This window comes from Polistes fuscatus, unplaced genomic scaffold, assembly GCF_010416935.1.
Source record: "Polistes fuscatus isolate 324 unplaced genomic scaffold, CU_Pfus_HIC Scaffold1, whole genome shotgun sequence".
NCBI classification, from domain to species: Eukaryota; Metazoa; Arthropoda; class Insecta; order Hymenoptera; family Vespidae; genus Polistes; species Polistes fuscatus.
This window is the reverse complement of record NW_025112997.1, coordinates 2775948-2793983: the sequence shown is the minus strand read 5'-3', so window position 1 is coordinate 2793983 and position 18036 is coordinate 2775948. Positions and strand designations below refer to the sequence as shown.

The 18036-nt window shown below is 29.1% G+C and overlaps 3 protein-coding genes across 5 annotated transcripts in view; 2 read left to right on the top strand and 1 right to left on the bottom strand.

Annotated features, from left to right (window-relative positions):
- Positions 1 to 6034, top strand: part of LOC122521362 (cadherin-87A) — an 81848-nt gene extending 75814 nt beyond the window's left edge. Inside the window, exons 10-27 of the mRNA XM_043642031.1 lie at positions 2 to 164; positions 260 to 698; positions 1148 to 1339; positions 1424 to 1677; positions 1771 to 1903; positions 2004 to 2219; positions 2304 to 2603; positions 2683 to 2927; positions 3011 to 3304; positions 3434 to 3631; positions 3710 to 3932; positions 4015 to 4559; positions 4647 to 4822; positions 4904 to 5039; positions 5122 to 5246; positions 5346 to 5447; positions 5538 to 5751; positions 5904 to 6034. Of these exons, the coding sequence (XP_043497966.1) occupies positions 2 to 164; positions 260 to 698; positions 1148 to 1339; positions 1424 to 1677; positions 1771 to 1903; positions 2004 to 2219; positions 2304 to 2603; positions 2683 to 2927; positions 3011 to 3304; positions 3434 to 3631; positions 3710 to 3932; positions 4015 to 4559; positions 4647 to 4822; positions 4904 to 5039; positions 5122 to 5246; positions 5346 to 5447; positions 5538 to 5751; positions 5904 to 6020 (4072 nt within the window). The 3' untranslated portion in view covers positions 6021 to 6034. The remainder of the gene's footprint in view (position 1; positions 165 to 259; positions 699 to 1147; positions 1340 to 1423; positions 1678 to 1770; positions 1904 to 2003; positions 2220 to 2303; positions 2604 to 2682; positions 2928 to 3010; positions 3305 to 3433; positions 3632 to 3709; positions 3933 to 4014; positions 4560 to 4646; positions 4823 to 4903; positions 5040 to 5121; positions 5247 to 5345; positions 5448 to 5537; positions 5752 to 5903) is intronic.
- Positions 6035 to 7867: 1833 nt separating this feature from the next.
- Positions 7868 to 8759, bottom strand: LOC122522491 (ribonuclease P protein subunit p21). Its single transcript, XM_043643671.1, has 4 exons — positions 8725 to 8759; positions 8580 to 8641; positions 8422 to 8513; positions 7868 to 8341 (listed from the first exon to the last, which is right to left on the bottom strand). The coding sequence occupies exons 1-4, from the start codon at positions 8726 to 8728 to the stop codon at positions 8002 to 8004; spliced, it is 498 nt and encodes a 165-aa protein (XP_043499606.1). The 5' UTR covers positions 8729 to 8759; the 3' UTR covers positions 7868 to 8001.
- A 262-nt stretch (positions 8760 to 9021) lies between these two features.
- On the top strand, positions 9022 to 17819 carry LOC122522470 (rotatin). Of its 3 annotated transcripts, none has more exons than XM_043643651.1 (28): positions 9095 to 9185; positions 9284 to 9468; positions 9552 to 9722; positions 9800 to 9945; positions 10029 to 10287; positions 10372 to 10530; positions 10645 to 10749; positions 10811 to 11332; positions 11418 to 11638; positions 11713 to 11950; positions 12031 to 12240; positions 12317 to 12523; positions 12603 to 12776; positions 12853 to 12988; positions 13057 to 13281; positions 13357 to 13618; positions 13692 to 13864; positions 13934 to 14176; positions 14241 to 14464; positions 14545 to 14838; positions 14912 to 15152; positions 15231 to 15596; positions 15688 to 16430; positions 16508 to 16712; positions 16793 to 17004; positions 17074 to 17214; positions 17313 to 17442; positions 17522 to 17819. In XM_043643651.1, exons 1-28 carry the CDS (start codon positions 9140 to 9142, stop codon positions 17788 to 17790), a joined length of 6507 nt encoding a protein of 2168 aa, XP_043499586.1. In that variant the 5' UTR covers positions 9095 to 9139; the 3' UTR covers positions 17791 to 17819. The 3 variants fall into 3 exon arrangements, with proteins under 3 accessions (XP_043499594.1, XP_043499586.1, XP_043499578.1); XM_043643643.1 differs by having other exon boundaries at positions 10372 to 10536; XM_043643659.1 differs by lacking the exon at positions 17313 to 17442 and having other exon boundaries at positions 9022 to 9185; positions 10372 to 10536; positions 17522 to 17625.
- Positions 17820 to 18036: the final 217 nt, after the last annotated feature.

Genomic DNA, 18036 nt, shown 5'->3' with positions numbered 1-18036 from the left:
GATTTGGTACATCTGGTATAGTTTATCAATTACTTGGACAAGGCTCAGAACATTTTTCTGTTGGCAAAAAAACTGGTGCCATCACTGTTGCATATTGTCCAAATCCTGGCACATCACCTTGCTTAGATTACGAGGAACAAACTGAATATTTTCTCACATACAAGGTATGATAACAATTTTGAATAAATCAATTTACAATATAACGAAGAGAAAAGAAATACGACAAATGTTATTTTTAATAAATATTTCATATTAAAAGGCAACCGATGACAATGGCGAAGGACAGACAACGAGCGTATCTCTTCGCGTTAGTTTAGCAGATGCTAATGATAGTCCACCGCGTTTCCTTCAAGAAAGATATCGTGCAGTAGTGGACGAGGGTGCAGAAAAATTTGAACCAGAATTGAAGGTCCAAGCACGGGACAAGGACAAGACATCAAAGATTGTTTATAGTTTGATCGGCGGAAACAAATTAGATTTGTTCGAGATCGATCAGGATACCGGTGAAATCAAAAATAAGGGTCCAGTCGATATGACGAATTCAACTCACGATTGGATAGCCCTCGTCGTGCAAGCGAGCGACGGTTTATTCGTTGACACTGCTCTGGTCAATATCACCGTACGTGACGTGAATAATAATGCACCGGTATTTCCTCACGACTTATATACCGCCAGTATACCTGAAATTTCACCGGTCGGTTAGTATCCTAAGATTTTATGGATGCTTTTCTTCGATATCACATATGTTACATCAAATTTTATTTATTTTCTTTTATAATTGTATGCATTACAACAACAAAATACCAATCTCCAAAATTGATATACGTTAAAAATTGTATTTAACGCTAAACGTATTAACGATAGGATCAAATGAGATCTGTTGTCAAATTTTTTTGATAGTATTATTTGATAAATCGAGAATTACATAAATGGTATATTTTTTATTATACATATATCCGTAAAATGTATAATTTTGGATTAAATTATTAATTTATCTTTAACACGTTCCATGTCAAGTGTACCGTTTTATTGTAGATACACATGGCGTAATAATAACACTTACAATTAATCGAATGCAACTCGGCATGGTAACATGATTAAAGAATCTTCATTTTAATAATTATAATTATAATTAATAATATTATAGGTACCATCGTTGAAGAGGTACTAGCAACAGATGCTGATAGTGGTCTCAATGCTGAATTAGTTTATAGAATACAAAAAGGAGCCTTTGATGATTTTGCTATTAACGAGACGACAGGTGTTGTTACGGTGTCGAGAAAATTAGATTTTGACGATAAGGATACTTATCACGTTGAAGTAATAGCCTTTGATAAAGGTGAAGATTTTGTTTTTATTTTATTTATCTATACAAATTGTTAAACAAATTTGTTTATATTATTTTTTCTTTGTACATTTTTAGGAACTCCAAGTTTAACAGGAACGACAACACTAATGATCAAAGTTGAAAATAGCAATGACAAGCCACCATACTTTACACCTGAAACTCAACGAGCTGAAGTAACAGAAGATACACCGATTGGCACGGTTTTTACCACGTTAAGAGCTACCGACCCGGATAGCGAAAATTCAGAAGCTTTGAACTTTGCCATTTCTGAACCAATTACGGCGATCGATAGGAATGGTCAACAAGTTAACGATAGCAAGTCATTTAAAGTATGTTAATAAAACAATGTAACTTGTATTAAAAAAAAAAAAACATTTTCTGCATTGCAATAACGTTTAAATTATTTTTATACATTTTTTTAGGACTTCTTTGCTGTTGATAGAACAACAGGACAAGTTTCAGTTGTCAGACCATTGGATCGAGATGTTGCAGCAACCGTCAGCGTTACTATAGTTGTTAGCGATACTACTGCACCTACTTTACAACAAGGGAGAGGTAGATTATTATTATTATTATTATTATTATTGTTTGTGTTATTATTTGGTATACTTTGTCAGCACAATTGTGATGTATGTTTTGTGTTGCTCACGTATAGGTACCTTGATAATCACTATAATAGACGTGAATCATGTTGCACCAGAATTTTTAAAACCCTGGACTAGAAATAATCCAAGATATTTAATCGAAATGCAGGAAGAACAACCAACCGGTGCAGTCGTAGGTGCATTCACTGCAACCGACGTTGACAGTAACATAGCAGGATACGCGATTGAACCACCAAGTCCTTATTTCAACATAGACAATATTACTGGTTGGTTTATTAATAATAAAAAGAAAATAATTTCCTATCCAAATTTATTTTCATCTGTTTAATTTTAAATCGATTTTATTTTAGGAATCGTTAGAACCAGTCAAGTTATCGATTACGAGGAAACGAAGCAATTGGAGTTCACTGTTGTAGCTTATGATTCCGGGGTACCACAATTATCCGCAGCTGCTAAAGTGATCGTTACGGTTATTAACGTTAATGATCAGGATCCGAAATTTGAAAAAGAAGCTTACAACGCATCCATCAAGGAAAATTCACCACCGGGATCTCACGTTATTGTTGTTAAAGCTACCGACGGTGACGAAGGCTCCTTCGGTGAAATTATGTACAGTCTGATCGGTGATCATGCTGCCGATTTTAACATCGGTACGTGGAAATAATTACATAATTTTCGATTTAAACAAACAAAAAATAAAATTACGACAATTGAACTTTTTTTTAATAGGACACGAAACTGGAGAAATAACCGTTGGCGGTGCTGCAGTACTTGACAGAGAAATTACACCAGAAATTGTAATAACAGTTATGGCCAGTGACAACGCTCATGTCAATTCTCGACGTAGTACGTCAATTCCTGTTGTTGTTAAATTGATCGACGTTAACGACAATCGGCCAATATTTTCACAACACAGTTACAGAGCATCGGTTGCTGAAAATTTGTCCGTTAATCCTCCAGCTCCAATTCTACAGGTTTCATTATAAAATTATATAATTTTTTAGTTTTAATTTAATCAATACATTTTTATTTATTCATTTATTTAATTATTATTTAGGTGAGAGCTGTTGATCACGACGAAGGTGTTAACGGAGAAGTTTGGTATACTATCGTTCATGGAAATGAAAATGATTCTTTCTCGTTGAATCGAGAAACTGGTATTTTGTATCCAGCCGCAGCTTTGCTTGGTAGAGCTGGTTCTTACAGAATTGAAGTTGAAGCAAGAGATGGTGCTGGAAATGGACCACATTCTGATAGATGTTATGTTGATATTAGAGTCACACCAGTAAACACTCACAAACCACAATTCGTAATGCCTGAATTAACAAATGCAACTGTCGAGGTACCCGAGGTACGTGCATTAATATAATTTAAATGTATGTAGATACGTTTGTAATAAATTAATTATGAATTTAATTTGTTTTACTGATAACATGCAAAATCATAAGAATAATTAACGTAGAAGATTAATGAATTTTAGAACGCCGGCGTACCAAATTATTTAATACTAACTGTGAAAGCTATCGATCGTGACCCAGGTGAAAATGGACGAATTAGTTATCATTTGAAAGTTGGAAATAAAAATGCTCAAGAAACCGAAGAATTTTCGATAGATCAGGAAACCGGTGAACTTCGATCGAAGATCATACTCGATCGTGAGATCAAAAGTAAATTTGAAGTAAGTTCTTTTTTTTTACAAATATAAATTACGAACAAATAAATAAATACGTATAAACATCATTAATTTTCATTTCAGCTTGTCCTAGTAGCAACCGATCATGGTACACCGACAGCCTACGAAGCTTTACGTCTTTTAACAGTTCAATTAGTCGACACTAACGACAACGTACCACAATTTTACGACGAGTACAATTTCCAAATATCCGAGAACCGTCCTAAGGATTATTTCGTAGGTAAAGTAACTGCTCAGGATGAGGATGAAGGTAGACACGCTAAAGTTTACTATTACATAGAAGCAGGTTTGTAATAATCATTTAATTTTGAAAGACTGTATCAATAAATCGCGTACTAATTGGTCTTTTTTTTTTATAATAATTCTAGGTAACGAATGTTACGCATTTTACATGGATAAATCGGATGGTAGCATATACGCGAACAAATCATTCGATCGTGAGACAAGAGACAAATATGTTCTATCCATTCTCGCATCCAACAATCCTGACCTATATATCAATCCAACGGAAGCAGGTCGTCCCTTATCACTAAGTTCAGATCATGGTCATGTTAACGTAACGATCTTAATCCTCGACGAAAATGATAATCCACCTATTTTCGAAAGAAACGATTATTATGCTGGAATTAATTCTATGGCTAACGTTAACGATTTCGTTACCAAAGTAGTTGCATCTGATTTGGATGTTGGTGACAATGGTACGCTTCATTACTACATAGCTGGTGCCAATTTGTATAAATATGGATCGGACAAGCCTAGTGGTTCGATAATACCAAGCCCATTTAATGTCACACAAGATGGTAAATTAATAACCAGTGGATATATGGCTGAATATAATCAGGATAGATTTATCGTTGAAGTTATAGCCAAAGAGACAGCCATTCCAGAGAGATACGCAATGACTCGAGTTCATGTAAGAAATTTTAATCACAATATTTATTGATATTGTCTTTCATTTTTGTTAATTATTATCTTTTTTTTTCCTTTTTTTTTTATTAAGGTATGGGTATTCGAACCATCACAATTAATAAGAGTGATCTTATCACGACCACCGGAAGAAGTTAACAGACAACGTGATGAGATTGTTTCTGAATTATCGAATGCTACTCAAAGTAGAGTAGTTGTAGATGATATTAGATATCACGTAGATGCTTCTGGTCATATTAGAAGAGAATGGTAAGATGATTAATTAATTAATAATACATAGATATAATTATTCGTTTTTTTTTTATAATTGTATTATCGTTTTTGATTTAGGTGCGATATGTATTTGCACGTGGTAGAATTAAAAAGTCAAACGATAGCTCCAGTTCCGCACGTTCTAAAAGTCATTGATGCCAAATACGATTTCTTAAAAGATTATTACGCCGGCTTTGCCATAGAAAACGTAGTGGTGAGTATTTTTTTTATATTCTAACTGTATTATAAATTAAATAAAAACTAAAATAAATTAATTTGAATATTTCGTATTTCAGCCAGCTTATGCTGGAGTTCAAGAAGAACCTTTTGATCCTGCGTTAGCAGCTTTGATAGCTTTAGTAGTCGTTTTAGTAGTAGGTGGTGTTACAGTTACAGTAGTTTGTTGCTGTTTACGGCATTGGTGAGTTTTCAAAATTATATATACATATATATAATTATATATTTTTTAAAATAAAATTCCACTTAAAATTCATATTAATTAATTTTTATTCCCCTTCAGGGTAATTACTGTGCCAAATGATATTCGTAAGAAGGATGGTTTGATAAAAAAACAAATAATCGATGAATTAAATACCACGGAAAATCCTTTATGGATCGAACAGTAAGAAATTAATTCTAACATATTTAAATATGTTCCAATAATTATTAATTTCTACAAAAAAAGAAAATATTAAATTTTATTGATTTACAGAAAATTAAAATTATACGAAGAGCAAGAATTAACGATGCAAGTATTTAGCGAACCTGAAGGTGGTCTTGGTTTGGAAAGACGTGGAAGTGGTGTAAGCCTTGGTATGGGTGATACATCTCAAGACAATACTTATGCTACTATTCAACACCCGTTACCAGCAAACAGGCATCGTTCTACTACTCCAGATTATACGACTCTTCCAGGAAATCATAATGTTTGTAAATTAATCTAAACGTTCGTCTATGATAATCGATTAAATTATTATCAAATTTATAATATTAATCATAATTATTGGTGTGTATTGTTTTTTAAGGATGTAGGTATTTAATTCGTAAAATTATTATACATTTATCATTTTTCCTTTAGTTATATGAATCGGCAATGGGATTTCAAGGTTCAACGTTTCAGCCATCGCCAAATGTAATGCCACAACTAACGCTGGACCGAGACGGCCAACCCCAATTTGTTTCAGGGCTAGTATAAAGATAAAATTAAAACAAAAAAATACCAAAACGAAAAAAAAACAGATAATACCTTGGCGCGAGAGAAAAAGAAAATAAAAAAAAAAGAGAAAACCCTTTTCATCTATACGTAATTATAAAAAAAAAACAAAAAAAGAAAAAAGAAAAAAAATCGCCGTACGTTGTACCTCTTTATCTACGGCTCTGTCTATTGCACGCGCCTCTTAAAGAAAAACTAATTAAAAAAAAAAAATTAAAAGGCTCGCATGCACACACCTCTGAGACAATAACAGAAGAATAGTTAAATGTGTTCCTTCGTGAACGGAGATGGGATATTATAATCGAATAAATTTGTTTGCGACAAATATAGACGCGTGTAAAAGAAGAGCAAGATATTTTTTGTTTTATATACCTATATTTTTTTTTTTCTCAATGTCCAATATAAATGATTTTACTTCGTTTTGAAATTCGAGCTCATTCCATGACGACAGTATTAACGAGTAAAAAATTTTGATGGAATGGAGAGGAGGAATATGAAAAGGAGGAGGAGGAGGAATATTTTGAAGGACAACGACGAATGATAGTCAATATATTAAAGGAGAAAAATATATCCTGTAGCCGGTGTGTGCATGTATATATGTGTGCGTTGCCAACCTGGAGTCCTATCTATAATTTATCGTTAGAATTTAGTATTAGGGAAATCAAAAATACTAGCTCATAGATCTTAAATGAAAATATTAAGGGGAATAAATAGATAGAAGACCGAAGCTTGGCACGACAGATATATGTATATAAATGAATGTGTAGATTCCGTCCAGCCCAGTTTTTATTATTATTATTATTATTATTAAAATTAATTATTATTATTGATTATTATTAATTTTTATATATACGGGGTGTTAGGTTTTTCCGGTCAAATGGTGTCAGCGTATTCTGTGGATGAAAATAAGAAAAAAATATTACACAAAAATAGGTCATTTTTAATGAATCTTTAAATGAAGCTTTAACCCTGACGCAATTCTGATGCAGCCCTGTATATATATACATATACATATATATATATTACAACATTTTTTAATTACTTTTAATATTTATATAAATATATATATCGTAAATTTATATGATATAGTTGTTTTTTAAGAGAGGTGGTATCGTTAGTTAAATGCCATATATATAAGTTACATCTTTTCATATTTTAACAAAATTTTAGGAGAAATTATGGAAATTAAAGTTTTTCGATTATACATATATATGTTCGTTCTATATATTTAATATTATTATATACTAAGAATACTTATGCTACAAACCTCTTATATATATTTATATATATATATATATATATGTGTTTGTAGATGGCCCTAAAACTCATATCATCTAATCTATTATACATAAGTTATTTAAGTTGACATTAAATGACTGACATTGTCTGATTAATCTGTGATTTGATTATGCTCGAGTTAGTGTGTGCTGATTTGTTTTTAGGTAACCCGTATATAACATTATGGAAGTTACTGGAGATGGGCGGATATAGTTGTATGAATTAGATAAATGATATTGCTTGCAGTGAATTTCAGTAGAATCGAACTTAATTAAAAAATGAAAAAGATTAAAAAAAAAAAGAAATTCATTCTACTCATGACATATATAATATCATCTTTCAAACATTCATTCAAAACCGTCCTTCTTCAATGCTAAGAAAATTAAAAAAAAATATGCGCAGTTGTCTTTGGATTTCACTGCAATCAATGGTCACCGTAAAATATATCTTATACTCCGAGAACGGTAACTTAACTTCGATCGAGTTATTTCTATGAACATGTACTGTAAAACTATTATCAGCATTATGATATTACTAGATGGTTATAAATATTCCAGTTAGCAAAAGTGTCTGTTTATTAATTACAAATTTATTGTAATATTGTAACATATTTTATGTAAGTGATTAATAAAAAATATTCGTACATCAAATTTATTATACGATATTAATGACTAAAATTTATAGACTACACGTCGTTCGGATCTACGTTGAGATTATTGTCAGATTTGTTTTTTATCCTCATATTATTAGTAGATTCAGTCTTATTATCGTCCTTTACTTTACTTTTATCACAGTCGGCAGACTTTTTTTTAGGAAGAAAATGAAGAGTTTCAACGATTGCTTCTGGCTGTTCTATCCATAATTTGTATCCTTTTTTAGTAGGATACATTTTACTATTCAAACAGATCAAACAAGTCCATTTAACTCCTTTTACACGCTTAGAACATAATCTAACTCTAGCTGTCTCTCCGGGTATAAGAGGAGAATTACATTGTTTGCATACAGTTCTTTTTAAATTTGGCTCCCTATATAAAAAAATATGATAAATCCTTAATAGAATTAAAATATAATTCTAAATGTTTATATTTATATATATAGCACCTACACTCGCAGTACAGCTTTCTTCGCACAACCCATCATCATACTTCCATAATAAGAAGCAGCAACTCTATTTTTTAACGATATCATATGACTAGCCTATAAAAAAAATATAAAAAGAAAAATGTTTGAATCATCTAGGAATTATTGTTGAGTATTTCTTACCTGATACAAATAATTCATTCTCTCGAAAATATCTTTCCCTTGACAAAATTTTGCTTCCTTACCTGTGAATATTAAACGTATGTATATATATATATAAAATTTATTTTTAATTATTAAAGAACAATTTTGTTGATTTAAATCTTACCCATTATTAATATAAAAATAAAATCACAATTAATATAATATATGTGTGTGTGTGTTATGTATATATGTATACTATAATCAAAACTTTAATCTCACAATTCTAACTTCAAAATTATAACCTTAAAAAACAGGGTATTCTATACGCGCATATAAAAATCGTTAAATAAAATATAAATAAAATATATCATTTTTGCACCAATAATTGTTTTATATATTAAATATTATACATAGAAAAAACGTTTAATATAATAAAAAATGACAATTTGCACACACAAAACTTGGTTTAATACTAGATGACTCTAGAATCGGATAACCTAGACGTAAATTGGCGCTCGTATAATTCGTGGCGGTTTTATGTTCAAAACTTGATTAACCTCAAATCTAGTTGCATGTTTAGGAATTAATATTAATATACAATGTCAAGTTTAAATACTATTACTTTTGCACATGTTAAAAAGTTAGGTAAGCTTTCCGTGGTTATAAGAAATAATTGATATATTTTAAGGTTAACTTTTTCTAATAAATGTGTGGAATTTTAAAAATAATATATTTAATTTTAGCGCACAGTATTGATGAGATTAGAGCAAGAGCATTAGAAAATATTATTTCTAAGTTAGATCTTGGCTTTGGATGTGATTCTGATGCTGTTAAAAAAGAATTGATTGTCAAACTATTTCATTGGTTTTCTTTTGACAACATACCTCATCCTCAAGAAGCTTTAGACTTGTTACATAGATTGATAAAGGTATACTAACTTTTTATAATAGTAATAAATATTTATAAAGAATCTATAACGTCATACATTGAATGTCTGTTAATTTCTTTAAGGGTGGAAATAACAATTACTTAAATGCATTTGGCAGATCGCGCTTTCGAAACGAGTTAGATCAATTGAAAAAAAAACTTGATGATTCATGGCACGAAAAGATTCATCAAATAGAACAAACTATTCTTAATCCAGATCAAGAAGAATCTGTCAGTGACAGATGTAATTATAAGGTAAATAATTTATTTTATACGTTGATCTTGTTTATACCACGTGAATATTTAATAATGATTTGTTGTAATCATTGTAGACGTTAGATCCTTCAAGAATATCATTGAAACAATCAGAGTATGTTACAAGAGTTCATAATTACGATAAGTATGGAAGTAGAGATTTTAACACAGACACAATTAATGCTTCCAATAATATTGGTACTTTTATATCTCCATTGGACAGGTAAATACATATACTTGGTCTTTTTGTATAATAACAATTTTTAAATTATATATTAAATATAAATATTATGATTTTTTATTTAGTACATTGCCCGCGGATCTTACTGTTCAACAAGACAATGGTACACTTGTATCCAAGACAGTGGAGGGTGGAATAAAATGGTTAGTAATGCCATGGCAACCATTAGTCACATCAGATAAGGGTGTATTAGGAGCAGTGGAGGAAGCTTTAAATAATACGGCAGATACTAATCTAATATTACATACATGTCAGTTTATAACTAATGTCATGTTACAAGATTTTCCAGCCGAAGTTTTCCTTCAAAGGCCAGCAATAGTATCTGTGAATATTAATATTATTAATCTGTTTACGAATATTATTTTTTTCCTACATTAATCTAACAATATCTTTCTTTTATTTTTCTAGGTGTTACATGCTCTACTCGATACAAGCATAAATATCATGGAGCCTGATATTAAATGTATTATACCGGCTGTATTGAAAACATTGCACAAATTAACAAGGTGTCTACGATTTAGAATTTATTATTATTATGATCCTTGCGTGGCTAATAAAAAGCAAAAGGTAAAAGTAAATATCTGTTTGTACTATTAACGTGTATGTGTATGTTTAATAATAATACAACCCTGAACTATTCGATAACTGATTACTCACTATATTAATTTGTATTTATTTTAGTTACTTACAGAAAAATTAGATAGTAATAGTTATCATTTATCAGAAGCTAGGGATAGTCCTGATGGAGGAATACCAGAAGCTAATTATCAAGCATATCAATCTGCTGTAAGTAATTTTATTTTTTTAAACCATCATATTTACTATAATTATAGATATTTTTCTTTAGGCTACAAGTGACAGAAGTGAAAGTATCATGGATAACGTAGATGAATCCGTATTACGGTTACAACAAATGCTTATTCCTACCTATTGTATTGAAACACTAAAACACGTTATTTCACAATTGAATATTCCTAACGATTCAACATTCCCATTAAAAAATATTAAATATATAGTTGACTTGATTCACGAATTAGTGCAATTATTATTAATCACAGTCATGCCAAATATATGGATATGCAACGATAGTATGGCAAAAAAGATGAGTGACGAATTGAAAATGTTGTTAACATTACTAGGAGATTCTTTGGAATATTTTGGAAGTTACAGTAGTATAGATTATCATAGGATCACGTATCTTCATCTTCTTTGCATTACAGTCAACTTATTAAGTAATATTGTGCCATTTGAAGTAGCCAATATTATTTTAACTAAGTCAATAAGAAATTCAATGTCTATTGCATTAATGGATGCTTCCATATATTTGATGTATCCAAAATTACACACTGCACTTCAAATATACATTCAGGTAAATTGTATAAATTAAAACAATAATATTTTCTTTTTGTTTATATTCAATATTATATTATATATATATATATATATACATACAGCATTTAGAAGATTCAAACGAATTAGCGACAATCAAAGTTTTCGATGAAACTCGAGTTATCATTAAATCGATGCAAGCAGCTATTTGTTCGATAAAAGATTCCTCTAGAGGATCATATTCCGATATGTTAAAAACATTATACGCATCTAAACTAAGTTTGCCTTATCATAAAAATATGAGCATAGTTAAAAAGGCTATTAAATTTCTACAAAATATTAACAGGCATGTATTGATTAATAATCAAATATTTATTTGTCATATTTTAATAATCATGATATATATAAATTTATTCACAGATATTCCTTCAACAAGGAAGATCATCTAACATGCACGAAATTAATATTAAATTTATTAGCAAATGGAGATACAGATATTCAAGAAACTGCTTACAAAGAGTGCCATAATTTAGTTAAAAGTATTTTAGGAATAGAATATAATAAAGAAAAACTTACTTGGGAAAACTTAATCTTCATTTTGGAACCAAGTGTTTTAACAGAGATTATTTGCTACGGTTTATCCAATGAAAATAAAAAAGTTAGCATGTATTATTTTATTTTTTATTAATTTATATGCATAACATTTTTATTAATTTTATTTATTAATATATTTTATAGATTAGAGAAATGTCTGACGAGATAATAATTTATATATTGAAAGGAAAAGTGCAAGCGGATGAGACAGGATGGTTAAAAATATTGGAAACAATTATACCAGTATTACCACTTCTTCAATGTTACGCACATTCATCTACAGTTATTGGAAGATGTATTACAAAAATGCTTGATCCTGATATTTTTAATAGTATACACTTACCATACATCGAAGTAAATTATCTATATTTTATTTATCATTTATATATAATGTTTAATTATTTAAACATTATGTAATATTATGTTTCAGGTTTTAAAAGGTAATTTAAGACTGTTGTATTCAGTTGAATACGATGTCAGAGAAGAAGCTTCTTGCAGATTGATTTGGTTACTCGGCAAAGAAAAAGATTCTATGAAAAAATTACCAAGATTATCTTCGTTGCACGGTCTACCTCTCAGTTCTCTTTGCATATTCGAACGTCCATCTGTTTTCAAACGCCTAGAAGGAAATTATCAGGTTCTATATTTAATCACACACATTTTTCTATTAAGATATAATATTTACAAATTAAATAACAATGAAATAATTATTTTAGAGAAGCAGTTTATTATCAGTGCTAGAAATGTTAAGAGATTCCGATGTTGATCCTAAAATGCGTAAATCTGCATTAGTGCAAATAAATGTTATGCTTACAGACATCTCTCTGCATAAATTATTCGTAAATGAAAATGGATTATCGTTAATCTTACATGCATTCAACAGTGCTTTGGTAAATACAATAATATTTTCTACATTTAAAAAACTATGAAATTTATTTAATTGTATTTTTATGTGATGGATTATAGGTAGAAAATGATTATAAAAATTATCCTGATTCTGTAATCCCGATACTTGCGATATTAAAATTAATTATTGCGAACGAATCGTCAGTGAGATATGAATTATCCACTAACGCTGACGTTTACATTAATATTATTCGTAGTACGTATACTATTTATTTCAATATTCTTAGTTTAATTATTTATTTTAATTATTATTTAAATTTTTAGGTATCTTTTTATTTCCAAATAATGAATGCGTCAAGGCTGATGGATCATATATTTTATGTTTACTTTTATACAATGATTATATTATTAGAATGAATGAAAAACACGTAGAAAGTAATGTTCAATTAACAATATCATTGCCTCACATTATTGTCATTAAAATGAGATTACCATTAATTTGTAAATCTCATTGGAAGACCAGTATACATAGAAGATCAGAAATATCAGGTATGTACATATATATATAATAATTTAATATATTTAATATATATTATTGTAATAATTTGTATATACTTATTATAGTTCTCCATGGAAGCAATCAAACGATACTAACATTTGTACGACAATATTGGGCATGGGAATGGAACGGTGGATGGAAAATGTTATGGAAAAATTACGATGATGTTAATGATTCTGAATTACCAGAAAAATTGAGAATACAAGATTACGAATTCTTTATTTTTCAATACAGTTGTTCATATTTTTATTGTCAAAAACAATTATATAATATACAAAATTCTACGACTCATGATGGGGTTTTAAATGCTTTGGATTATCTCATAATGTAAGTTTTCTTTTATTAAACGAAAATTATACACATCTTCAAATATATTTTTATAATAAAATATATTTATTAGGTATTTAAAATTTTACAACATGTTGAGATACGAAGAAATCAAGGATATTCATTCTTTGCCATGGGAACAAACATTCGAAAGATTTTTATCGTCGCATCCGTCGAGTAAAGAGGATTGCGATTTATTCGTTAATATTATTAATTTTTTACAATTATTTATCGGCACGACAAAAGGTAATTAGTGCGTATAAAACCTAGGATGATTAAATTATTTAATCCTTAAGGTATAAATTATTACTGTAGGTAAAAGTTCATGGATCAGTAAGATGATAAAAAATATGACAAAATCATGGACAGATTTATTTCAAAATTTGGAGATGGATAATCAAGATGTACATCAATCAATTTTGAAATTAGCACGCACTTGTGCAGCCATTGAAAGAAACGAAAAATCAGACATTAATCCGATGCATACGTGGATTCATTTTATCGAATTAGTTGTTTCTACTTTATGTTTTGGCAATCAACAACATTTTTACAATCTTGGTAAGAAAATATAACATTTTATTTTTACTTTCAAACTTATTCTAATTAATTTTTTGTTTTCTAGCATACTTGGATTGGCTGTTGACATGTTTAACATATTTAATAAATCAATGCGATTGGAGCAATCATAAAAATTTATTAGCATCCTTAGGAAACACACTAATCGAAATGATTATATCTTTTCATGGTGCTGGTACAGTCAGTTTCATGGGTTTATCTATAACCAGGAATTCTATTATTTGTCTCAATCATTTGCTCTATCAAATGCACGAAAATTTTAATAAAAATGTACAAATATTTTTATTAAATCAAACATGAAAAAAAGTTATTTATTTAATTAAGTTAATAATATGTCATTGTGTTTTTAGACGTGGATAGCATTTTGGTACGAAGATAGCAGATCTCTGAGTTGGTTGCCAATGCTTTGGCAAAACCGAGATCCTTTGGTACGTGCATCAGCATTGCAACTTTTGTCAGGATTATTAAACGAAATGAATTCAGCGTCCAAAATTTCTAATGCTATTGCTGTTGCACCTAACGAATTATGTTACACGTTATTGCAATATATTATAATCAGAGAAGAATCTTGTATCGTTCGAGAACAAGCGTGTATTGCGTTCAGCAACTTAATTAAAAATTACAACTCCATGTCTTTTCAACACGTAAGATATTTTATGGCACATATAATTTAATAAATTTTTTTTATTAATAATTAATTAATTAATTTTTTAATAGGAAGATTCGTTAAAAACAAATATCATATTAATATACACAGAACAAGTGAATTTTTATTATGAGATGAGCATATTGTATTCCAACATTTACGTGCTACCATCGTTAGATTTTGATTTGTTAAATAATCAACAACAAAAAGATGATAAAGTACCATCCATACAAGCTGCAACATCAGGAAACATTTCGTTAGTACCACGAACTATTTCATATTTATACAATTGTCAGGATGAATTGTTACCATGTAAGCACTTCAACTATTTTATTTATATTAATTTGCTTATATTTTTTATTACATGGTATTTGTTATTTTGTTATGCAGTTTCCACCGTGGATTCTGAAAGTGTGGATATGGATAATTATTTGCAATCTATTGCAACTCCTGCTTTAGTAACAGCAAGCTGTACTCTTTTAAATAATTTAATACTTATTGGCCAACAGGAAGTTGTACGTCACGTTTACGAACAATCATTGGATAAATATCTTATTGGAAGTTTAAGAGAAATTCCACAGAATATTGATACTAAAAAAGATGTTATACACTATTGCGAGATTTTAGAAATGTATACCAGCATTTGTGTGGTCTTATCGAATTGCATCGTGCATAGCAATGAATTTGCTGCAGTTGCCAGTTTTACTCCGGATTGTATTTATTCTTTATTCAATCTTCTTCATAACGATTTGTACAGTAAGTATTATACAGATAAAATGTTCTGGTAAATAATTGGAACACCTTGTATGTAAAAACTAATGTTAATTCTTTTTAAATATTTTTACAGATATTCATATGTCACGTTTGATTTCTTTGTACAACAAATTAAAAGCAGAGATATACAATTTTTTATCAGTACTATCGTTAACGGATGATCAACACTTTGAATCTATTCAAACAGCTTTGGAATTACATGGTCCGGATAAAGCACTGACTTCTATTTGCACAGCAATAAAAGATTCTGATACAGAATTACGAATGAGTGCTATCGCATGTCTTACCTTTCTTCTTACTCAAGAAATTCAGAAAGAAACTTCAGGAAAGAATAATATTTCAATAAAGATGATCTTAGATAATATTATATATATTCCAAGAAATAATCAAAGTAACAATTTACAAGAAGTTATATCCAATGTTAACAAGCTTTCAATAAGGAGTATAAATTTGCATTCTAAAAAAACAAATAGAAATGACGAAACCGAGGATTACACCGTTAATTCGGATAATATTCAAATGAAATCAGACAACGAGCACCAGTGTACGATTGGTGCTGAATTATGCAAAGTTTTATTAGCTCTTTTTATTGCTCATAATTATACGAGATCAAAAAAAAATCGTAAACATATAGAAAATAGAGATCTCATTGTCAGTTCTCTGGCTAATTTATTATGCGTTTCTGTGGAAGCTAAAAAAGTTGCATTGAAAGAGAACTTATCGGAGACTGCGTTGATGATACTTAAAGAATTGTATGTCAAATTAAATCTACAACCGTTTGAACTTTATAAGAATCAAGTTGAGCGTGAAAAAAAGGTACACGTTTTTATATTTTCTCACGATATTTATTTATATTAATAATTAAAGAGAATCTAATTATTTCTTTTTTTCAGATTAATCCTCTGTTCAGTGATATAAACAATATTCTCATATTATTAATGAATTTTATGCATGAAAATTTACAAGTTAAAGAAACACTTACCAAAGACGGCTTAGCTGATGTGTTGCATAAATTGTGGGCTTGGATAGCTTTAAATAAAAATATTTCATCTTGTGCTTTAAAATTATTGGCAACGTTCACCACTAAATGTTCCGCTGGTATAAATTAAAATTACGTTTTTTTTATTTATGTAATATTTAACAAACATATATATACGCAAGTATTTTTTATTTTACAGCATCACAATCTTTGACTTTAACTACAGTATTGCCAGGAGCAGGATTGAGAAAAACACCTAATACAATTGCTATAATACATATCATTATACAATTGATTTGTAAAGAGATCGATAAAGCTGGACACCTTTTTGATAACAACAAATTACATTTTGCATTTCATGTATTACGAAATGCTGTTCACGTGCACGAATGCAGAGTTTCTATTTCAAAAGTATTTACTTGTTTTTACATCACTAATATCATTTATTAATTTAATTTAATTTAATTAATCTTTTTTCAGAGTAATTTATTACAGTTTTTTACGAAGATTCATCCCGTTACCACAAAAAGAGTAAAACCTTGGCCCTTAGTAGAACTCTATTGTTTAGAATTTCTAATCGATTTTACATATTACGAGGAAGGACAAATTTGTGTGCCAAAAGTAAAAAAATATATAATTATAATTATAATTTTTTAATGCATGGAAGAACAAATTTGTATCATCGTAGTACGTTTAATTTGTTAATTTATTTATTTTAGGCTGTAGATAGTTTAGATGCTTTGATACATTTAGCAAAATGTTCATCATCGCCAACAAAAATTTTAGCTATTTCTATTCTACGTAATTTAGCATTTAATGTGACAAATAGGCCAAGAATTCTTAGCTCAGGTTTGTTTAAAAAATTGTTAGATTTAAAAATAGGTATATTTATTAATTTAATAAGGTTTCTTAAATTTCTTTTTTATAGTGGATATAATCAATCTTCTTCACGACGTTTTTAAAAATGGATCATTGTGTGAGATCAGAATAGCGGGATCAATGTTATGGTCGTTAATATGTAACAATCAAAAAGGAAAATTAATAGCACGAACTGCTGGATTTTCACAAAGTATACAAGAAGCGTTAGGTAGATTAACGTTATTAACAACAAATAACGTGGAACAAGAGCAAGATGTTGTTAAAATATTGGAATATGTGATACGTTTAATAAGTCCTATCGAGAATAAGTCTGATTAATTAAATAATAAGAATTTCTCACAACTAATTGTTATATAAAATCTATATATATATTATATATTTATAAATATTTATAATTATTCCATGAGAAATATTTTTAGATAAAAATTTGTATAAATTTAGGTATGAATTATTGTAAATATGCCTAGATTTTTAATACACATATTTTACAAGTAATGTAAATTATTAGAAAATGATTGTTAAAAATATGATTATTATTGTTTAAATAGAAACATTTTTGTTCCT

What these genes read in the sequence shown, in the direction of transcription:
- LOC122522491 (XM_043643671.1), bottom strand. An exon ending in GAATGAATTATTTGTATCAG is followed by an intron (nt 8,514 to 8,579) that starts GTAAGAAATACT and finishes TTTTTTTTATAG; the next exon opens with GCTAGTCATATGATATCGTT. An exon ending in AAGAAAGCTGTACTGCGAGT is followed by an intron (nt 8,342 to 8,421) that starts GTAGGTGCTATA and finishes TTTTTTATATAG; the next exon opens with GGAGCCAAATTTAAAAAGAA.
- LOC122522470 (XM_043643643.1), top strand. Translation starts at nt 9,140, where the DNA reads ATGTCAAGTTTAAATACTATTACTTTTGCACATGTTAAAAAGTTAG. An exon ending in TGCACATGTTAAAAAGTTAG is followed by an intron (nt 9,186 to 9,283) that starts GTAAGCTTTCCG and finishes ATTTAATTTTAG; the next exon opens with CGCACAGTATTGATGAGATT. An exon ending in ACGAAAATTTTAATAAAAAT is followed by an intron (nt 14,465 to 14,544) that starts GTACAAATATTT and finishes TTGTGTTTTTAG; the next exon opens with ACGTGGATAGCATTTTGGTA.